Source organism: Falco punctatus (assembly GCF_963210335.1).
Source record: "Falco punctatus genome assembly, chromosome: 11".
NCBI lineage: Eukaryota > Metazoa > Chordata > Aves > Falconiformes > Falconidae > Falco > Falco punctatus.
The window spans coordinates 2,798,142-2,820,034 of record NC_137591.1 but is presented as its reverse complement, the minus strand read 5'-3'; the positions used below and the strand labels follow the sequence as shown (position 1 = coordinate 2,820,034).

Here is a 21,893-nt window from a genome sequence, read left to right as displayed (position 1 = left end):
TGGCTTCCACCTTGTATTGAGATTCTGTTAAGAGACTGCTCCAGCTCCAGAAGCCGAGGTTTGCCTGTGATATTCATGGCAGGGATTTTCATAAGTACCTATTTCATTTGCTTTGACTTAACTATTTCTGGTGTTTCAGAAATTCCGATTTAAAAAATAAAATACAATTAGTTGTTATTTCTGCTGTTCTTTTGGCAAACACAGACTTAAAGATCTTAGGAAAACAAAAAAACAAACACACCAAAATGCAGAGATACTTGCTAAGTATATTTAGCTTTTCTGGGTTTTTTTCTGCTAAAAACTGGTAGGTGAATATATTCATTTTGAATAAATGCTACTTAATTTTGCCCTTTCAGATGGGTTGCTTTGGTCCTGTACAATAAGAAAAACCATCATTCTTTGCTTGTACTTCTTCCATTTAAATGACGTTTTCAATTGATTAGTTACTGCTGCTCTCTCTTCAGCCTTGGAGAGTCTGTACTTCCTTGGAAGGCAATGTGAGTGTTTTCTAATTGCAGCTGGAGACAGGCATGTTTTACACAGTTAACAGTGTGATTGATGATGATCCAATATTTTTTGGCTTAAGAGCGCTGCAGCTAGACAACTTGGTGTTTTCTCTTTAGGAAGACTTACAAGTCTAGTTCTCTTCCAGGGAGCTTCCTGTCATTTAATTAGCTCCAAACCTGGTCTAATAGCCTGAATTTTGTTGACAATGATTTGATTATCCCAGTTCCTTCTGTTAGGCACATTTTTCTGTTATTCAGTGACTTATTTCAGAGTATTCTCTAAAGCCAGAGAACCAGGTCACTGTTTTTATTGTCTTGAAATTCAGTGTTGTTGCAAGATAGAGGAACAGACACAGTGTCTTGGCTTGACTCTCTCCCCACCTCCCCAGTCACGCCCTGATTCAGCTTACTGTATATCTTGGTTTTGCTATTTTATAGTCAAGGTTTTATAAAGTTGTTTTTTTAAAAAAAAAGTTAAAAAGATTTTAAAAAAAGAGAAATAATGTGTTTAGGATGACTATGCCACAACATTAGAAAATAATCCATAAAAAAAGATTCAACAGAGGGGAATTTGATCAAGATTCAACAGGTTATTCATTAAGTAATCTTTCAACTGTGGAGGTGGCATGATTTTAAACTTCTTTCTTTTAATTTCTCTTAGTTATAGTTACCATGTGCTAAAATAATGCATTTTAAGCTTTCACAGTCGTGTGTTTCCCTCAGTCATCCAACAGTTTATTGAATGTTTATTAACCCAGAGACTTTCTTTTGAGGATTCAAACCAAATTGATTTTCCACTCCTGTATGTCTGAAAGTTTTGCAGTTGAACTAGTAAATGTTCTTTGTTGACGTAACCAAGAAGGAAGAACACTGGTATCGATGACAATAAACAGCCCTGGATAATTTTTAATGGAAATCACTAAGACAGTTAAAAGAGCAGATATATAACTAATGTAGATATGGCACTTTTTTTGTTTTAAATTGCACATTTCTGAGTCCAGAAGCCCATATTACAGGTACAGAGGGCTGTATATTCAGACAAACTTAAGCTTGAAAATAGTTTTGAAGTGTTTTGCAGGAGGTGGCAAAATCTGCAGAGCCGTGCATTGGGAGGGCTGCCTGCTTTTGTGGGGTTCCATCTTCATTACCTGGTTTTGGTGATCTTTCCTATGTAGGAGATTTCAAAAAAATGAGGAAGGCTATACTCATGATTTGACACAGTGTCCCATATATCTTTATTGCACTACTGTACAAAAAGGTTTGTTGAGCAATTTATGTTTTGCCTCACAGATCATGCTCAGAAGCTGCTGTCAGACAGTTTCAAGCCGGTGCTCAGCTAGGATGAATCATAATGTGGGTTTTGATCCAGAGTGGACATAAGGTTTCGTTTAAGCCACATAATGCTGAATATACCAGTAGCAGAGTCTGAACATGGTGCCCCAAAGTTGTTAAGTGTCTCGGTTCTGCTGGCAAACTGATGCAGAATGTTTTGAATGAAAAATACTAATATTTTATAGACTTGGCAATCTGTAGGCACTGTGATTTGTAAGCCTTTTAATGGTTCTGGAATAGAATTTCATGTAGATATTTGCCACTAAAAAGAGAGGGGAAGCATATCTGGATATTCTTCTTTGAAAGTGAAGATACTGTTTGGTCACTGTAAAGCAAGGAATGAGAGTCCCTGCCAGTTACAGCTGAGTCCTGTGAAGTGTATAGATACCTGACAGAGATTGTGTATTAAAACTGAAATGCAAGGCACAGTGCAGATGTTAACAACAATGAAGTCCTTATTCAGAGGGCTCTTAATCCCCTGAAATCCTTGTGTCTCATCTTTCTTACTGGCACTATAGGTAACTCCCCTATCTAGTCTGTCTGCAGAGGCTCCAAACACATTGCACTTTCCATCTTGGCTTAGACACAGGGACTGCAATGGAGTCTGGATTGTATTTGGAGTTACTCTTGATCCTGTAAAAGCCATCACAAAGCATACTTGTAGTTTTGAGGTGAAAAAAAGGGCTAGGTGGAAGAGAGGTTAGAAGAACTTGAAATATGAATGAAACAAAAATCAAGTTCTGTGGAAGAAAGCTGTTTTCCTTTGCCGTATTAACTCAGAAAGTAATCTAGATTTCTTTAAGAAGTATCATCTGAAAATGTTTCAAGAATGTACTGTTTTCCTGGACTGTTAGCTAACACTTTTTTTAATAATTCCACAGAGTTCAATTCTGGGGAGTACATCTAACTTACTGCTGCAGAGCCCAGCTCACCTACCATTGCCACAGCAGCAGCTGATGAAGATTGAAAACATTAAGGCTAATAGTGTAAGGTCATCACTTCAACTTCGACTGTCTTTCTTCATTCTTCAACTTCAAGACTGTCAACTTCAACTTTCTTAAAACTGCTAAAACAGATAACTGTTTTTGTCTAGTATAATTTTAACAGTTTAGTATATCTAAAAAGATTAACTGAATGTGAAAGTTATAAGAAAGAGCTACAGATGGATTATTTGACTCATTTAGAGAGTTTTCTATTCTTCCTTACAGAAACCAGGTTTGCTGGGAGAACCTCCAACAATGCTGCTTCAGACAGTACTGGGAATAGGGGTAATGCCATCAGTGAGCTCAGGCATGGGAGCCCGTGGAGAAACTCTTAAGTGTAAGTGACATTTTATTTCATACCAAATCAGTATAAATGCTCAGCTTGGAATTACGCGCTTTCTCCCACTGTGGCAAAAGCAATAATACGTTTGAATGTTTTGACTGCACAGTAAGGTAGGCAGAGAGCTGGACAATAATGCACGTTATATAGCTATACAGTTAAGCAAGGTAACAAGTTATGTATCTATATGACCAATGGTAACCTGCTGGTTTAAGCAGGAAACAAACAATATATCTTGACTTGTTGCCTGGCTTCTCTCATCTGTTTGTCAGGGAAGAAAGAGTACACTGTGGCATTGGTTGAAATTGGTTGTGGCAGGTTGTTAAATATTCTGCTTGCTCAGTTACTGCCATTTTTAGTACACTTGGAATATGTTTTTATTTAGGACCAAAATTTTGGGGTTTGTGGTTTCAAAGCAGATAATTTGAGTAGCTGAAGGGGCACTGCAGATAGATTTGTTGCATTCATTTCATTGAGTACTAGAGCTTTAATGTCTGTGACAGCTGTCAACTTTGAATGCAGATTTCTGCACCAGTCATGCCCTCAATTTTTATGAGGAGAGATCAGTTGTGCTGTTTCTAGTACATCTTCTTTGTTTCCTCCACTGAGAGCCATGTATTCTGCGGTTCTAGACGTGGTCTGAGTTATGGTAGTAACGAGGAGCAAGGAAAAGCTTGGGGGAGGGAGTGGGGGAAAAACCTGTTCTGAATGTCTAGATGTTAATTTTGGAGAATACTTTCTGGCTCTTTTGTTTGTAAAAATAATTTTCCTGTCTGTTGCAATGCAGGATCCTCTGGGATGTTGTTCATGGGGTTTTTGAAAGTGACAGGAACACCAAGTAACTTCTTATCATGGTGAACATTTAGAAAAGTCAGGAGTTTCTTCAATTGTGTTAGCTTTAAATAGAGTTGTTTGCTCCTGAGGTGGTAAAAAACAAAAAACTATCGTTAGAATCCAGTGTTCTGGGGCAGCTGTAAAATAGATCTCTAAATGTTTTTCTCATCACTTAGTAGAAACCACAAACAAAATGTACTGATAAATCTTGTCTAACATAAAAGTTTCTCCATTTATGGTTGACTGCGGCACCTAATCTGACTCCAATTCAAACAGCAGCAGCAGCAGCAGGGATGGGCATGCTGCCATTCTTTCCGAATCAGCACATTGTTGGACAAGCTATACCAGGGCAAAATAATGCTCCAGATAAACAACCGCCTACCGAAGCGGTTGTCTCGGGTTCACAGCCGTATCATCAGACCTTAACAAATCTTTCTGTGGGACCTTTGCGGACTGGACATGCCAAACAACAAAATCAACTAAAAAGTACTGATACAAGTTTGGGGGTAAGGAACACTGAATACAAGTATTTTCTTTTTTCTTGTCTGTGGATTTTATAGTTTTTTATTTTAACATGCTTAAGAGTTACCTGCAACTGCTTATTGTAGTTCTTCACTGTAAAATTTGCTAGATCACAGGATCATTCAGGAGACATTGTAAGGTCATTTCAGTTATGAATAATAGGGAGAGAACAATAATGCTCTTTGGTGAAAGGTCCAGATGAATTAACAAAGGAGTCTTTACAATGCTGGAGGGTTTTTTTTTTTCCATATGTATACCTCATAGTATTTGATGATGAAATTATCTCAAAAGTAATGTTCCTTTTAAAGACTGAAAATAGAACTTGTGGTTGAATTTCATGACTAATCAGGAGCAATTCTGGTGGTATGTGTAGGGCCTTTGGGTTTCCAGGTGGGGTGTGTGTTGAGATATATATGTGTGTGTGTGTGTGTGTGTGTAAATTGTCGGCTTTTAATCCATACCCTATTAGCCATAGCTGATGTTTACTTAGTCTGTATCAGTTTTAATATTTATTCCCTTGAAAGCATGAGGTGAGAGGATGATGGGGTGGGATTTAAGTTGAACCAGAACAGTGTAGTTTTTTCAGAAGTTTTTTTCCTGCCATTAACAGAATTTACTATTTTTATACTACACATAAATACCTTGACATTTATGGGGAAACATGTTCTTAATTCAGATCAGATCTGTGTTTTCCTTACATATTTTCTGAAGCAATCAGATTATATACAGTATTGGTATCTGTCTTTGTTAGACAGCTTTGACAGATATGGTCCTACTTCAGAAAGTATGTTTTTCATGTTTTAAATTTTTTTTTTTACTGTAATGAAGTGGTATTTTACCTGTGTGTAGATACATGTGAATAAAATACATGGGGGGGGGGTGTGTACATATATAAAATCAGTGGTTTGTTTCAGCATTTCATTTAGTTAAAAGGAAACTTAAGTAAACCATTAGAAGTCTATATAGTTAATTAAATGCCTGCTTTTGCACCCAGATGAAAAGTTTCAGCACTCTGTTGAAACTTTCTGTGTTTACAAACTGGTCTCACTGTTTTTGAAAAGTTGTTGATTAATAGTTTTACTGAAAATAGTATTGATCCATTAAAATAAAGCTTTTTTTTCCTAATGAGCTTTGAATAAATGAACAGAATAGATGTAGAGTAGAATACTGTATAAATGTCTTTGAGCTGTGTATTTCAGGCAAGCTGTGTAACTTGCTACAGCTACTTCATCCATATTGTCAGTATTTTTTCTAATACAAGCTAATGGGAAGTAAGGGGGTAGGTAGTGTACCCTTCCTAGTCCCTCATAGGAAACAAACACTTTTGGAGTGAGTGAGTGAGTCTTGATGCTTTGTGCTCATAAATATTTTCTCCTTTTAAGTGTGGGCTTATAAATAAGAGTGATCAGTAAGAAGTGTTTATAATGGCAGATGGCAGGCAGTGTCATCTCTCCAGCATTCATTTGCCCTTTATTTGCTTGTGACTCCGGGTGAAAGGAGTTGATTTTTGTCTCGGCCATGTTCTTAATGCTAACTCCCTGCATCTGGAGTCGTTACGGTGATTATTGTTCCTTTACTTGAACATAAAAGGCTCTCTCTTGTTTGGTTTTTGATATCCTTCAGTTAGTTACAGTCTAAAGAGAAACATTCCTACAAAATTATTTGACAAGAAAAAAAGTGCAGCCAGTGTGTCCAGATCGTTATCCCCAGTATTTATTTTAAAAGTTTTCCTGTTAGATTTCATAGGGCTAAGCTTTTTTCAAAATCCTGCTGGAACACTTACCTTATTTCTGACGAATGTTGCATGAATATAACGCAAACTGTGCTGTCCAATTGTTTCACAGACTCCCTTGAAAAAACAGACTTCGCTGCTAGGAGAACCACCAAAAGAAATACGTCTTAGTACCAACCCCTACTTGAACTTGGCGAGTGTGTTGCCTGGTATATGTCTTCCAGGTAAGCAAACATTTAGCAGTTTCACTTGCAAGTTTCCTTGACCAGTGTGGCAAATAGTTATACCATTTGGCGAGTAATTCTAGCGACAGCAACATTTATCTTTACAGAAATCTTGTAGACTCTCTTAAAATTGGGATGTAATCTATCCTTACAGTTAATATTTTCTTTGGGAAGCATAGATTTTCAGATTTAATGGGCTTACTGATGTAGAGAAACTCCTAGAAAGCCTTCAATTTTAGTAGCACTGATAAATTTTGAGCACAGCCTAATCTGAAGTAGCAGATTTCTCTTTTAATCCCAGAATATTACTAAACAAGATTGCAACCTAATTTGTACAGTTTATACAAGTGGTGTGTTTATACAAACCGTGTATTCTTTGTTTTACAAACAGCAATTGCCAGCAAAGCCTCTAGTCCACCACAGCAGACTGGACTTTCGAACAACGTCGTGGATGCTGCTGTGTCTCAGGGAACTACATCACAACATGCAATGGAAAGTTATTTTAATTACTCTCAACAGCATGGGGAATACGCACAGGTACATTGTTTTGCAGCACCTTCTTCTGGTTTGTCACTCAGAGCTCTCATAGCAGGATTTTTGGCAGAGATCTGCTCAGGGATTGGTTCCTGAGATGTTCATCCCTTGGTACACAGGTGGTCCGATAGCCCTGCATGCAGTTGAACAGTATTGTCCAACATCATGAACTCTTCTTCAGTGGTTCCTAGGCCTTCCTACAACCAGAGCCCACCCTCTTCTTCAGACTGAACCTTGTAGGTCCTTTTCACTGATAGTTTATCTCTTTCAGGGTACAGAATTGGTTTAGCACAAAGTACACCTAATGCCGGTCAAAAAGAGCCTCAATACCTTCCCTGTTGCAGTAATAGAACCATTGAAAGGTTGCTTCTTGAGAACCTGAATTCAGTGCAGTCGGCTAAAAAATTACTACTTGTAACTTCTGGCTTGGCTTTTGTCTGTCTTTAAAACCATGAAGTTCTTCTCTTTCCCTTCCCAAGGAGTTTTAAAGTTTTCTTGAATTTTGGCTAGATCCCAGAGAAGAGCCTGTTCTGTCTACCAGAAGTTCCTGTGTAGCTTGGGGAATTTTTGCAGTCTCTGCCAGCTGGTTTCACTGCTCAGGATTTCTTCCCCCCACGTCCTATTTGGTGATCACAGCATGGCCATTAAGGTGGAGGGCTGCCCCTCTGGAGAGTGGTGCACTACTGAGAGCAAGTTCTGGGTTTCACAGACGTCGGGACGCTCTGTGAAATAACCTTTCCATATTTTCATTAGCCATCACTACTCTGTGTAGGAATATATAATTGTATGCAAATCAAATACGAGAATTGGATTGTAGTTCCATCAGGTAATCTGTGTGAAAATCTTGGGTCTGGGCTGAGACACATGCTCCTGCTCTGCTAGTAGGTCTCTCCATGCCCTGTCCCCATCACCTCCTCCCCAGAGTCGCTTGATCTTTCCCTGATCTTTCTCTTGTGGCTGGGAGGCAGAAACAAACTGTGCTCCCCTCTCCTGGGTTGCTGGCAAGGAAATGTGTGTGGCTGCAAAACTCCTGAGGTAGAGCAGGGCTGCTCTGGGAGCCGGCTGGGTCTGGGGGATGGAGACGGGCGCGCGTGGGTGGGCACGGGGGTTGTTTCATATTAGGAGGGTCTCAGCCTGGCCAAGGAGTGGTGGAGGCGACGGTGTCGCTGCACTGCATTTGCTGCAGCAGGGAGCTTTGCCAGGAGCCAGACCCATCTCCCAGTCAGATCAGTCTGGTGACAGCTGTGGGCTCAAGAAGGAAGAGAGGTGTCCTGTGGGCTGCTGTGCTCTGTGTTTTGTGTAAACGCTACGGTATTCTTGAATGTTTTGTTTGAATGTGATTACTGGGCTTTACATTTCTTTTGATGTTTCCTGGAGGTAGTCCCTAACCCCACATCCTTAAAAAAGTGTCCAAAAAAATCAGCAGTATTGTAGTATTAGTGTTATTAGTATTACCTGTAGTAACAAGAAGGACTCAAATGATGTCACTCACTCAGCTATATTGGTACTGTCACTTCCTTCTACGCATCAGAAATGACATTGTCTGCTGCCAAGGCAGTGGTGCCTTGTGTATCTTTAACCACTTAAAGATAAAACCAAGCATTTAAAACTACAGTATCACTGGTGTTAAACATGTTTTGATGCTTCTTGGAGAGCTTTGCCTTTTACTCATGTCCTGTGAGGTTGTAAGAATTGTTTTCATTTAAAAGTGATCTTAGTAGACAGTTAATGGGAAGAGGTTTTTTCCTCCTTTATAGGAGGCTGTTCAGCAGTGGTATCAGCATTATGCTCAGGCATGTAACTCTACCCAGGCAAGAGCTGATGAATTTGAAAATGAAGCCTCTGAGGTGAGAAATAATTTTATTTTCTTCCTGTCTCCATTGGCTGTTTCTCCCATCAGCTGCAAGGGTGCTTTTGGACTCTGGACACCTGCTTTGTTTGTTGATAGTGGCTGCTGCTGTCAGTACTGTGGAAAGAAATAAGGGGCCGGAGAGTGTGGGATGAATGGCACTGCATGGTCACCTTCCACAGGGCATCCCTGCACAGTTACTCTCCAGGATTCATACTCACGCTTGTGGTTATATCTGCCATAAATATCCCTCCCTCTGAAATCCCACAAGCCAAAGTTACCTGTACAGTTCAGGAGTGTATTAAAATACTCCTGCCAAGAAACAGCACAGTGTAATGTTGTTTCCAGCGAGCCTCTTGGAGGATTGTTTCCTGCCCAGGCTATTACATAGCCCGAGGTTTCTGTGACCACAGACAAGCACGCTTTTTTTTTTCCCTCTTTCTTCTTTTTTTTTTTTTTTTTTTTTTAAAGGAACTGTGTAAAGCAAGCCATCCCCCAAATCTTACATTTTGCTCAAGAAATTGCTGCATGCCTGAGCTGCTGTGAATTGTACACTCCTTTTAGCAATTGAGTGTGACTCAGATATGAAAATGCCAGCTGAGCGCTCGTTACTATATCAAGTAAAAATTAATTTCTAAACCTATTTTCTTTCAACTTCTGGTTGATCATGGATCCCGTTCTGCATTCAGGAATCTACAGGTGGATCTTACCCAGACTACAGTACCTGCTTGCAGGTCATGCCTACACTTTACAGTGGAGCCCAGGGATCAGTCCAGCCAGGCAGCTTGCAGCTTCCTCCACAAAACCCGTTAAATAAGGTGAGAGGAGAGAGCGAGCAGAGTGGTTGCAGGCACAGCCCGAGCCAGCTGTCTTTGTGCTGCCACCGAGTGGACTTTGGACCCACAACAAGCCAAGGCAGAGCTGTTCCACTGCATCCCTGCCCCTCGGGATCCCGAGTTGCTCAGGATCACGTGCAGTTCCCAGTGAATGTGATAAATAAAAGCAGTGGTTGGGCAGGGCGTGCCAGCGCCAGCCCCCCTCGGAGCCCTCCAGCGCCCTGGAGATCTGTGCTCCTCACTGCCCACAAACCACCGAAGCCCACAGGCAAAGAAAGGCTGGATGTTTGTGAGCAGACTTCTGGGAAAGATGTTACTTGTGAGGGTGAATGTGCAGAAATGCCTTGAAGGAGGCAAATAAAGTAGGAAGTGAAGAAAGGAGTAGGAGGTAGTTCACAGAGGTTTTAAAAGGGTTTTTTTGCCTGACTTGCAGATGTTTTGCAGTGAGTGCCACTGGGATAAAACCTCTGGAACTGGCAGATCAAGGCAGGGTCCAGTTTACCTACAGCTTTCACTTTGTAATACTCTTAACTGATCCTGGGAAGAAAACCATTTTAAAATGGCTTTAATTTGAAATTTTATAACAGATGTCAGATGCAGCCTACTTCAGCCAGACTCACTGAGCAAAGCTTCCTTTGTCTGGTGCACTCAGTAGACAGTTTTCATCAAGAAAAGTTGTGGAGGGGATGGGGAAATGCTATGGAAGCAGGGAGGACCAGCCTAAAGGAGGCTGGAGGCTAGTGTAACCAGAGGCTGGTTGAACACAGGCGGGGTATGGTGGGGATAAAAGCTTTGTTCAGTCTGAAGAGAGGACTTCCCATCTCCCGAGTGCTGTAGAAGTCCTGAAGAATTCATACCCTCCTGCCATGGGTAAATCACATTGCTCCTGGTTTTATGGGTGGGAGAGACCTTAAAAGCCAGATTTTCATCTCTTTTGAAGCGGCTGCAGGCAGGTATGCCTCACTGTGAGCCACAAAGCTGTGGGAGCGCTGGTAATCTCTGGGAGCAGAGCACTGCTGGAGGGATGCTGAGCTGCCTCTCCAGCCTCCAGCGCAGCTAGTGGACCTTTGTGCGGTGCCCGGGCGTGCTGAGAGGAGCCATGGCTGTAGTCAGCAGTCACATCTGGGAGAGCTTAGGGGGCCCAGCCTCCTGCGCAGCTCTCCTCCATCAGGGCTTTAAATCCCTTCACTGAGCAGAGGTTAGCAGCCGGATTCAGCACATGATGTTCTGGCATTCAGAAACTTGCATCTCGGGCTTGGCATGAGATTCCCATGGTTTTTTGGAGCAGATTTAGAAGGAGCACACAACTGTAGCAATTTGTGAGTCCTAGATAGGAGATGAGGCCTGGCTGGAGCTGGCGTTGGCAGGTCTTGGGTTAGAGATGGCCAAGGCCATGTGAAAGCTGTAGTCTGTGCAGCAAAAAATTGAGCTTTCAGGTTCCTAACAGCTCTGGAAATGAGAGAAATTGTAACAAGAGAAGGAGAGACTCCGGGGTTTGAGCTAACTAATACCTTTGAGTTTTAACTCCAGTGTAAAGAGGAAAGCTTGTATGTGGGGGTGATGCTGAGCAGCTTGAAAGTTTGTCTTAATGCCAGATGCCATAAAAGGCAGAAAGAGAGCGGTCGGTCTGTCCCTTGGCACAGACCAAACACAAGTGCAGTTTCCTCCACAGCGAGGCACTTTCCTCATTCCAGGAATTAACAGCTAAATCTCCATGAAGAGGGCATGCAGCCTGGTCCCCGAGAGGCTCTGTATCGGTTCCATGTGTGCTCACGTGTGCACTTGCTTTAACCCTGCAGCCCATTTTTGTCCTGCTTCTGTGGGCAGCATTTCAGAGTTCAGAAGGAGCATGGTCAGCCCCTGGTGCACAGGCTGCAGTGGTGGTGCTGCGCTCTGCCATGCGAGCAGGACACGGTGGAGGTTACGGTGGATGTGTGATGTTCCACAGCTGTTAGAAGTGCAGGGGAGAGGACAGGAGGAAAACTGAACGTCTTCCTCAGGCAGATTCCTATTGATGACAAGTGCAGGCTCAAAAGAAATCAGACTTAGAGGGTAATTTGAGCTGTGAATGTGAATCAGCAAGGGGAGCCGCCGGGAACTGCTGGGAAGTGTTTGGCGTGGGGACATGGGTCAGCACAGCTGCTCATTTGATTGAGTTAAAGCGTTAGTGTCCTGGTTTGTGAAACATGTTAAGGTTTCTAAAATACTCACTCCAACATCAACCAAAACCCCAGTTCTTCTGATCTAGGAGGCAGAGTTAACCCAGGACACATGGTGTGGTGGGGCAGGATGTGCTCAGATCTGGTTCAGGTGGTTGTTACAGGGCAGATGCTTCAGCCTTTTAGAACTGGGCGACTGTTTAAGCTGTTTGGTAATGAAATTAATAACACATTGGGGGACAGGGAGAAGGGATCTATATTAGGGCAGTGGGTTCTAATGTGTATGTACAGCTTGCAGTGCTGAAGGTCCGTGGCTAGTGCGCCGTCCTGCCGTGCTGGATCCCAAAGAGGAACTGAACCTGAGCCCTTGGCAGGGGGGCAGCCTTAGGTCCCCGTGCCCTCGCTAGAAGCCCAGTTCTGGGAGCCTTGGGCCTTGCAGTGTCAGGGTGACACAGCTGAGTTGAAGTTTTGGTTGAAGAGCCATTCCTGCTCTCTCCTTGGCTTTGGTGCCAGATGTAAACTTGTGCCTGCAAGTGGCAGCTGCTTACCTGTAATCTGCAGCACAAACCGAGTCCTTCACCATCTGCCTTGCCACGACAGCTGGGCCAGGATGGGTTAACCCATTCAGCTCTCCAGGAGAAAGGACAGAGGGATAAAAGGTGGCCCAGTGGTGCCTTACTGGAAAGACTGAAGCTGTCTGGAGCAGGGCCACCTGGCCCAGCCAGCCCTTTGCCCTTACAGACACACATGGATGGTGGGGCACCAATGCATTTATGATTGGTTTGGGATTTTTTAGGGAAAGGGCACAAATGCTGACTCATGAGCTGTGTATAGCTGGACCTTACAGCTGAGGGAGTCGGGCCTTTGGAGTCAGTTACTGGCTCCCAGTCCTTGGTAATTCCCAGGCTGGAGCTTTATTTATTGACACCGTTTACTCTGGATCATGTGTCACTTGTTTTCTTCTTGTCCTTAGGTGGCTCCAATGAGAAGTGAGAAGCGAGGCTCGTCGTACCTTATGTCCTCCCCAGAACCTGGCCCCTTGGAGTACCTTGGCCAGCAGACTCAGGGCCCCACAGTACGTTATGCAGAATCCTCTCTAAAAAAAAAGCGCGTTTATTGAGACCTAAATAATGACTCCTGCCTCGAGGTGTGAAGGCAGGCTTTTCGTACCTCTGCTATTTATTGCTGCCTTAACTTCAGACAAATAATTCTTCTTTCCAGGGGGGTTATAAGTATCCCAAGAGGAACAACCTCTGTAATGGGCAAATTTGCCAAGGAAATGGTACATATTGCTACGAGTGTTTCCTTTGTTGTCTGCCACTGCAAGGAACAGTGAGCTGAGGCTGACAAAGCAATGTGGCATGTTTTGGGTAGCTTACCAGCTGAAAGCAATAAAAATACTGAGGAGGGAATGCTGATCCTTTCCCTAGTCCTCAGACTGAGGAAGTTAAAAGATGAAATCTTGATAGTAATTTTTTTCATATTTTTTTAACTCAGATTATGGGTTTTTCAATCTTACTTTTTCCAGGATTAAAAGTTCTGCATTTACAGCCTTTAAATTTTTAATATTTCCTCTTAATCCTGGAATGGAGATACACCAAATGTATTACCACAGCCTCTGTGATGTTTTCAATAAATGTCTGTTAAAAGTAAGATGCTATATTGTGTGCTGCCTTGCAACACTCAATTCGCTTCAGATAGGTGATACTTTGACAATGAAGTAACCTTTATCTGCTTTTAGGCCAAGAATCCACGGCTTTTCCTTGGAATAAGTAACTTACAGTTTGTGAATGCCTCTGTGTAACACAGTGTACGTGGCAAAGTGCCGTCCTCCTTCCAACAGGCACGCGTGTCAGTGTGGCCGGCTGCTGGCAGCATGCTCAGGTGGTGGAGCAGTTTAAAGGTAACAAAGTGGAAGAAATCAATGGCCTGTTCTGCTTTTTCTGACTCCTCCTGGATCTGGATGATTCAGTTGGAGCAGAAGCAATACTGACATGCTCCTCGGTGATGGCTTTAATCCTTCCTTCCTGCTCTTGACTGTATTTTCTTCTTTTTTAAGCATCTTAACTGTAGCAATGCGCTGCACTCCAAAGCCTGCTAGAGCAGAGCATCCTCGTTCTGGTTTTCACTCTTTCTTACATACTACCTTTTGCATGAAGTAGTTCTCACTAGAAGGAAACACTGTTTACTCACTCACCTGTGCCAGGTGTACGGTGTGGGCTCCCTCCTCCCCTGAGACTGAGCTGTGGCAGCCTGCCTGCCCCTGTGCATCGCCTGGCCCCCATTATTTCCCAGCTTGATTGTGTTTTGATATGGTTTTGTTTTTTTTAAAGACTTGGTATTTTCAGCTGATTCATTAAGCCGCTCTGGCTCAAGCCTTTCTTTTCTGCTGTTAATCCTTGTAGCAGAAGACTTAGAAATCGTTCCTTTTGAAGTCAGTGCTTGTGAACGACAGATTAGGAGCCAGCCCTCTGTGACAGGCAGCAGGGTTTGCTGCCTTGGACTGAGTGCACTGAGGCTGGAACCCAGGTCCTTCTGGCTTCACCTTGCTAGATAATACTGGAGCCATTTTTCAGTACTGTTTCAAAAAAAAAAAAAAAAAAAAAAAGTCTTAAACTCTGCCTTTCAAGCTTTGTGATGTGACCAGGATATGTATTTTCAAAGCTTAAAAAACCAAACACAATCCAAGCGGCTCTTCCTCAGCTGCTGTGCTGTAGAGCTAGGGCGCTGTGCCCACAGGCATAACTGCTTAAGACAGCCAAATAGCAAACACAGGTTACCAGAGCTCCTCTGGGACTCTACATGTATGTATTGATAAGTTCACTTGTAATATTTTGTTCAAACTGTTTGTATATGCAACTTTCTCAACTTGTTACGCTTTTCAATGAAAATAAATTGTTGGTACGCATTTAAAGTGGATTTCTGTGGGAGGAAAACATCTCTAGCTTACCTTTAAAGTGATCGTTTAATGAAGGGCAGGGTTGTTTTGAAGCCAGCATGTTCAGATCACCATTCCTATGGAAGTTATTTTAAAATCTGCCTCTGTTTAATTTATGATTTAAAAAAAGAGGTGCACGTGGAGAAAAAAAATTTATTAGATTTGTTTGTATAAAGAGTAACAAAGTGCTTACAGATTTAAATCAGGTTCATAAGTGACATACAGAAAAAACAAGTAATACTGTAAAAATAAATCTGACCTTGTTGCAGCTCATAATTACAATTTTATATATATATAGATACATATATCTCAAGACATCTTTCTGTTGTAAGAACTGAATATCTCCTCAAAGCATTTTCAAAATCCAGGTGTGGTGGGAAAGTCCTAGGACAGGGGTCAGCAGAAGGTTCCAGTTAAGCTGCTGTTTATGGAAGCCTGGCAGGTTTACACCACCTGTGCCCAGTGCCCTCACTGGGCCGCCTTACAGCCCGTGCCCCAAGTCTGGCCCTGACAATAAAACGTGCATGGTCCCAGTTGGTCCCGCTGTTGACCTTTGGTTAACTCAATACTGCACAAGTGTATGGTTCGAGCCTGTATGTCAAATGAAATGAAGGCCAGTGCTGTGTTAAAGATTCGTCAGGCCAAATAAACAGCTTTACTAAAATTATTCAACCTGCTGGCCAAATAAATCCTTGGTGTAATGATCATAGAAAAATAATAATTAAAAAAAAGTGCATCACGCACCCCTTGGATGGCACTGCAGGTAACAAAAAGACTGTTTGGTGTGTTGGAGGTATCTGCTCACCTAGTAATGCTGCCCTGGTTGCTCAGTCCTCTCTTTTAGATAATTATTCTTTGTTAGGGGAGTGCTCCCCTGGGTTCTGTACATGAATTCATTTTCTTTTCTATCCCCGAAGTGTGTAATTGATCTCCTACGCACATTTCACCACACCAGTTTGCCTGCAGTACAAGCCAAGAAGTGTTGTGTTCGCACAGTTAACAGCGACACAGAGGGCAGAAGCCTCAGCAGGTAGAAAGGGGCAGGGGGCTGAGTTAGGAAAAGCAAATATATTTATCCAAAAGTGGGTTTCTCAATTCAATGCATAATTATACACACTGATCATGCTTCTCGTTTGGTTCATTTTTTGAACACAACAGTTAAGCAATTTCTTTAGAAACATACCTAAAAGCTCAGAACTGCAGAGCACTTTAAGGTGAGCTCATTATTTTGTCTTCTCTGGATTTTTATGCCAGAGGTGGGTTTTTGCTACTGCAGTTTAAGTGCACATGAAAGACGGTTGTCAGCCAAACCTTTTTCTAAAACTTCCTCAAACTGAATTACCATCTCCAGTCCTCTAATGTCCACTGGTTTAGTTCTTCAGGGAATAAGCGTGCCCAGCAGACATGTTAAGTGCCCCAGCTTTGCACTGACACCTGCAGCGCTTTCTGACACCACCCTTTCGGTTCGTGTTTGGCAGGGTAGTTCCAGCTGTGGTGAGACCAGAATCAGATAAAGAGAAAACTGCCTTGCAATAACAGCAGCAAAATGAGTTGAAGCTATTGTTTCTGCCATACCTTTTAATTAATTTGATCCAACTGTTGACTAAAATTAAAAAGGAAAACTGTTGGAAAAAGAATCCTTTAAACACATTAGCACAGTCAGAGTACAAATTACAGTAGTTAAAAAAAATAAAATGAAAGGTCTTAGGCCTTTATATTTTGACACACATTTAAAGTACTGACCGTATTTTAAAAAAAAAAAACTAATTAAATTTTACTCATAATTGTTTCAAATCCTTGGATCAGATTGTGAAAGGTTGTCCGTTCGTCATGCTTGAATATCCAGCACTTCCTCATCAGCTGGTCCACCTAGCAACAACAGAAGAGAAATTTTTAGAGGAAGAGTGAAACACTGTATTTTTCCAGTTTTTTCCAGTGAATACAGTGGAACGGGTTCCCACTGCTACCAGACAGACACGCCTCGGATTCTGGTCGGAGTTCGCCAGCACTGTTACTAGTGAGGATTTTTCCTTCTGAGGCAGCTCCCCAGCGCCACGCTGTGCCGCTCCCCTCCCTGTCCCTGAGCCGCCTGCCCGCCCCCCCCCCCCCTCCCCGCCTCCATCGCTCGTGCCTCAGGCAGAGCTGGGCTATGTCCCGGCTCCCCCAGGAGCAGGAGCCAGGCTGCGCCTCGGGGTCTGTGCACTGGGACCCCACTGCACACCCTGGAACTCTGCATCTCAAAAATCAGAAGGATTCTAATCGAATTTTACATGGATCCAGGTATTAAAGCAAAGTTCTTAATGCCTCTGTAGGGATGTCAGGAACTTGGGAATGTCAGTGTCAAAAAGCATTTTAAAATAATGCTCAGAAAACTTGGAAATGCCTTTTTAATGGCACACCTGACTGGTTTCCTGCCAGGATTAGCCAGGCTAATGAACACGAGATGCTTTTGGTGCTAATTTAGCATCAGAGGTCACCACTATAAAAGCAGAGGCGCATCCATTACCTCCTCCGGGCAGTTGGGTGGACGTGGCAAACGCTTTTCTTCTTGCAGGACACGCACCAGCCGTGCTACCGTCATCTGTCCCTGCGTCGGGCCGATCATTTTCAGGAACTCCTGTGAAGAGAGGAGTCAGCTGCACATCCTCTTACCCTGTGCCAATCCAGCCCATTTCAATTTGACATTAAGGTGACATTTGAGTCTCAAAATAAAAACAATCAGTAGATGCTTATTGTACGGACACCGTGCGCCATATACTCGCATTAGGAAATAGATAGCAACATCAACATAGCGTCACCACAACTTAACTCTGTACAGAATCTTTAGTGAAAGACAACCTCAAGGGGTTGTTTTCAGGAGATAAAGAGATTCCTTCCACTTCTTGTTTCCAAAAATAACACATTTTTTAAAAAAATTAAAATATCTGATTGAAGCGGCTGTAGCAGCAGTTTCTTTCACAACCACTTACTGCCATAGGACTGGACTCGGAATCACAGTAGGTAAGCAGTTCGTACAGTGTCACCCCGAACGACCAGACATCCGAGGCAATGTAGAATTTACTCTGGAGCAGGCATTCCGGAGCGTACCTGAGGACACAACGGGCAGCGTTAAACCTTACTCAGAGCTGCACAATCTGCTCGTACATGCGCACGCCCAATGCATTTAAAGCGAACTAAAGAGGCGTCTTTGTACACAAAAGTCAGCATCCTTGTACACAAATTAACGCGCCTGTTGGGCTGGGGGTGCCACAGAAGTAGTAGGTAAGTAAGGTACGACTTACACAGCAAGTCACTGTAAAAATAAATCAAAACCAACAAAAATATCATGGGAAAAGGGATCATTAAGTGCAGGAATAAATAAACAGAACAAGAGTAGATAAGTATAGTCTACCAGGTGCCTTTTCCTTGCTCTGATGTGTCTTTATTTAGGCTTCTTGCCAAAACAGAAAAAACTTTGAGGACACCTAAAAGCCTAAGTCTGCAGGAGCAGACAAGTTATTCCACTGCACAGTCTGGTTAAAGAAAGTAAGTTCTAAGTTACTACCAGAAAACAGGGCTGTCGAGGTCGTCTTTGACCGTGTAGTACTCCTTGTCAGTCTCGATTGCTTTGGTGAGACCGAAGTCTCCAATCTTCACTCTGTTCTCACTTTCAACAAGGACGTTTCTTGCTGCCAAGTCCCGGTGCACGTACTGACGGGAGCCCAGATAGTCCATTCCCTAGGAGAGAACAGAGTTACACTAGTTCTCCAATACTTTAATCACTGTCTTTCTCCAGCCTCCCCGTCACACGTTCCCTCGTTCACACAATAGTACATGTTTCAGTACCAGGTTTCCCACGGCAGGTTCTCCATCTGCTGGCACTTCCGAGGGTCCTTTTCTGACACCCCCACACCTTAAATGCTGCCTCCAAGTTCCTCATCTGTTGAGACTGCTCTTCTGGCTTTGTGGTTTTTAATTTTCAGCTGAGCAGCCATCGTCTTCAGGCCCTTCTCTCTGCAGCAGCAGTTCCTTTGTGTGCTGCTAAATCTGACAGCCTGTGCCTGTGCTCCTTACAAGCACCCAGTCCACTGTCATCACAAAACCAGAGTCTCTTGCAGAAAACACGTTGCTTCACACAGCCTGACTGCACTCGCATCCCTTCCTCGCTTAAGGCTTGCATGTTGCTCCTTCCCTCTTGCCAACACGCCCTTTCTAAAGGCTGCCCTCCCTCCTAATACTTCAAATTCTGCAGCAGGAACAACTTCTCACACTAAACTTTTATGCAAGGGAACGTGGTAATGACTCCCTTGCTGATCCTTGTGCCAGTAAGCACCTGAGGCACGAGAGAGATTGCTTTGGGATTCAGGTCCCTGACAGGACAATGGTTCTGTTCACCAAACAAGCCTCTCTTCTCCCCCAACCCCCACCCCAAATTAAATAGTCGCCTAATCAAACAGAAGAGTTGCAGGAAGGCTCTGGTGCCAAGCTCACCTTACAGATCTGAACCGCGTATCTGAGAAGCTGCTTGAGATTGATTTTGTTCTTGTTCCGTGGGAGATACTCCTTCAGGCTCCCAGAAGGAAGAAATTCCATGATGAGTTTAATCCCGCTTCCTCCTAAAAACAGAGTGTGTGTTCAATTTGCAGAGACACGGCCCTTCCCACATCATTAACACCAGTAACTTTTGTACCAGCCCACAGCACTGGCAGTGTTTGTAACGGCACCGTGTGACCGTGGCCAGGCTGCGGGCTAACTCCCCGTAGCAGTTGCCGGACCAATCCGGAGGGGAATCTGTTCCAGGCAGGGCAGTTACTGAACTCAAAGTTCTTACAAGTTTTTTAATACTGGCTTAGAACAATCGCTACTGCAAATGCAAAAGCAGAAGACAACTGAGCTCTTTTCTATGAATAACATATGCTGCCAATAATGGCCTCTGGGTTTACAGGGCTGTGACCCAGCTGCAGCGGTCAGCTCACTCCCGACACATGGACAGCATCAGCCTGTCCAGGTGGATTTGGTTGCTGGTTTTTTAACAGATTTGGTGAGAATATTGACCAGCTGCTCCCATCCAGGTTAGTCAAGCACAAACATAGGCAGGAGGACTACACAGAGAAATTGCTGCTTTTTCGGTGAATAAAGAGATCTAAGATTGAACCAAGACTGTTACGCTTCGTTTCTAAAGGAAAACCCTTATACTTTGAGTGTATACTTTTAATATTCTACATGAAAATTTACCATCTTCTGTGCAAATTCCCTTATATTTCACAATGTTCTCATGATAAAGATTCCTCAAGATTTCTATTTCCTTCTTCAGATCAGCGATGTGATTCCCTCCACTCTCTGGCTTTAGAGATTTAACTGCCACCTGCTCCCCTGTATTGTCACCTTCTGGGTCGTATCTGCAGAGTTCAACCTTGCCAAAGTGACCCTAATTGTAAAAGAAGAGAGAGCATTATTTAACACAGCGCTTGCCAGCCATAGCATCGCTGATGCACTGCGTCAGGTGGTGATGGTTCACATCTTCCTGTTGCGACACACAAAGTGCACACAGCCGTGTATACACACACCCACACCCACACCAACACTCATCTGTGTTCTGTATCCGATGTTCCTCTTACCTCTCCCAAATCACGGATTCTTTTCAAGAAGCGTTTCTCAAAGAGAGTGGGATCGACCTCTGTAAAGGGCTTCTTCTCCGAGACAATATCGGGATCTAGGAGTGGAAGAAAAGTCCCAGGTCAGACAGATTCCTGCAAGGCCATCTTGGTCCTGACACTTCAAGGCATCCTTGCTCACTTCCCATCTGCCACTGGCAGTGTGTCTGTCCCTGCTGTCACAACTGGTCTTATTTAAATCCTGCCTGCTTGTCGGCAGGGAATGCCTCCTGTTTGTACATGCCCGTCTATCACTTGCCAAGCTTCCTCCCTCACTCTGCGGGCTGCTGCCTGGGTCTTCTTCCAGACCCCGTCACTTTTCTCTTGGTACACTTCCCACCCACTCAGCTTCCATGATTATGTAAGACTAGGTACAGGATGAAAAGTTTTGCCCTTAACTAAGCATCTATTAGTAGCTCTGTAGTAAACTTCAACTTAAGATGAACCAGAGCCATCTGCTCTTTGATCAAGAGAGTCCTATGGAAATCTCACGGAGCTCAAAGATTGTCTTGAAACTAACTTAAGCTGTTGTATAAAACATGGATCGTCAAGTGAAACGGCAGTTAACACCACCACACCTTAAGCCACACATCCAGTATGAATTCAACACCCACATCCTATTTGCGCTCACCCATAGAAGGGGTTAGTTCCGTTGTTGCAGGGACACAACACAACACGCTGCTGTCAATACAGCCATACTTGGGGAAGGATGCTGCTGTGAGGTGCCCAGCTCAGCCAAATAAACCTCACCCCTCTCTCCAGCCGCTAAGCAAAATTGTGCCTTACTCTGTTCCTCCAGTTTGTTGATGTCTCTCATGATTGCCCTGAAGAAGGGTCTCTGGTGGGGGTCGTAGTTCATGCACTGTTTCATCAGGTCAGCCAGCTCCTTGCACGATGGTGTCGCCAACACGAAATGGCCCCCGTAGAACCTCTCCTTCTGCAAGGCACACATGGAAACTCCTGCATGAATTTTAGCTTTTCACTTGATAACCCCATGTTCTACATCAGCAGATTTGACCATTAGACCCTTAACTCGCAGCAAACCTCAACTTTGTCAAGGAAATCCTCCTTTTCAGCAGCAACTCTAAACCATCTCCTAATAGTAGATAACTACTATTGTGCTGAATCTGGTGTAGTTTGGAGCAACCCCTGAAAACACACGAAGTCTCTAAAATGTGCTGAAGATGTCACCTTTCACAAGTTACTTTTCTGCCAGGTTTGCCATGTTACTTATGCAGCGAGACAAATGGCTGCGTGGAAATGCTTGCCCAGGTTACCGACACAATACTGCCTGCTATCCACGACCCCCGAGAAGGTACCAGCTTCAGGGAGATGGGACGAGGGTGGGCTTGTGCATTTTTTAAGCTCTGAAAGAACCACCCCCAGCTGCCTGCCACATGCAGGAAGCAGCCCCATAGTCAGGGCAGAGAATTCCTTTCAGCTACCTCCTGTTAGAACAACTTGGGCAGTG

At 43.4% G+C, this 21,893-nt stretch overlaps 2 protein-coding genes across 12 annotated transcripts in view; one reads left to right on the top strand and one right to left on the bottom strand.

Moving 5' to 3' along the window:
* The window catches only part of RAVER2 (ribonucleoprotein, PTB binding 2), a 38,226-nt gene extending 23,456 nt beyond the window's left edge, over positions 1-14,770 (top strand). For 2 of the 8 annotated variants that reach the window (XM_080407264.1, XM_080407261.1), the window contains exons 7-15: positions 2,720-2,824; positions 3,047-3,158; positions 4,269-4,501; positions 6,362-6,473; positions 6,865-7,010; positions 8,765-8,854; positions 9,546-9,674; positions 12,825-12,926; positions 13,593-14,770. In XM_080407264.1, the coding sequence (XP_080263390.1) occupies positions 2,720-2,824; positions 3,047-3,158; positions 4,269-4,501; positions 6,362-6,473; positions 6,865-7,010; positions 8,765-8,854; positions 9,546-9,674; positions 12,825-12,926; positions 13,593-13,655 (1,092 nt within the window). In that variant the 3' untranslated portion in view covers positions 13,656-14,770. Of the gene's footprint in view, positions 1-2,719; positions 2,825-3,046; positions 3,159-4,268; positions 4,502-6,361; positions 6,474-6,864; positions 7,011-8,764; positions 8,855-9,545; positions 9,675-12,824 lie in introns of all 8 variants that reach the window. The other 6 variants (XM_080407263.1, XM_080407260.1, XM_080407262.1 and 3 more) reach the window with 5 other exon arrangements.
* Positions 14,771-14,928: 158 nt separating this feature from the next.
* The window catches only part of JAK1 (Janus kinase 1), a 62,617-nt gene continuing 55,652 nt past the window's right edge, over positions 14,929-21,893 (bottom strand). For all 4 annotated transcript variants that reach the window (XM_080407243.1, XM_080407246.1, XM_080407245.1 and 1 more), the window contains exons 18-25: positions 21,209-21,359; positions 20,387-20,481; positions 20,004-20,196; positions 19,260-19,384; positions 18,334-18,506; positions 17,759-17,876; positions 17,296-17,406; positions 14,929-16,658 (exon numbers count right to left, since the gene is read on the bottom strand). In XM_080407243.1, coding sequence (XP_080263369.1) covers positions 16,557-16,658; positions 17,296-17,406; positions 17,759-17,876; positions 18,334-18,506; positions 19,260-19,384; positions 20,004-20,196; positions 20,387-20,481; positions 21,209-21,359 — 1,068 coding nt within the window. In that variant the 3' untranslated portion in view covers positions 14,929-16,556. The remainder of the gene's footprint in view (positions 16,659-17,295; positions 17,407-17,758; positions 17,877-18,333; positions 18,507-19,259; positions 19,385-20,003; positions 20,197-20,386; positions 20,482-21,208; positions 21,360-21,893) is intronic.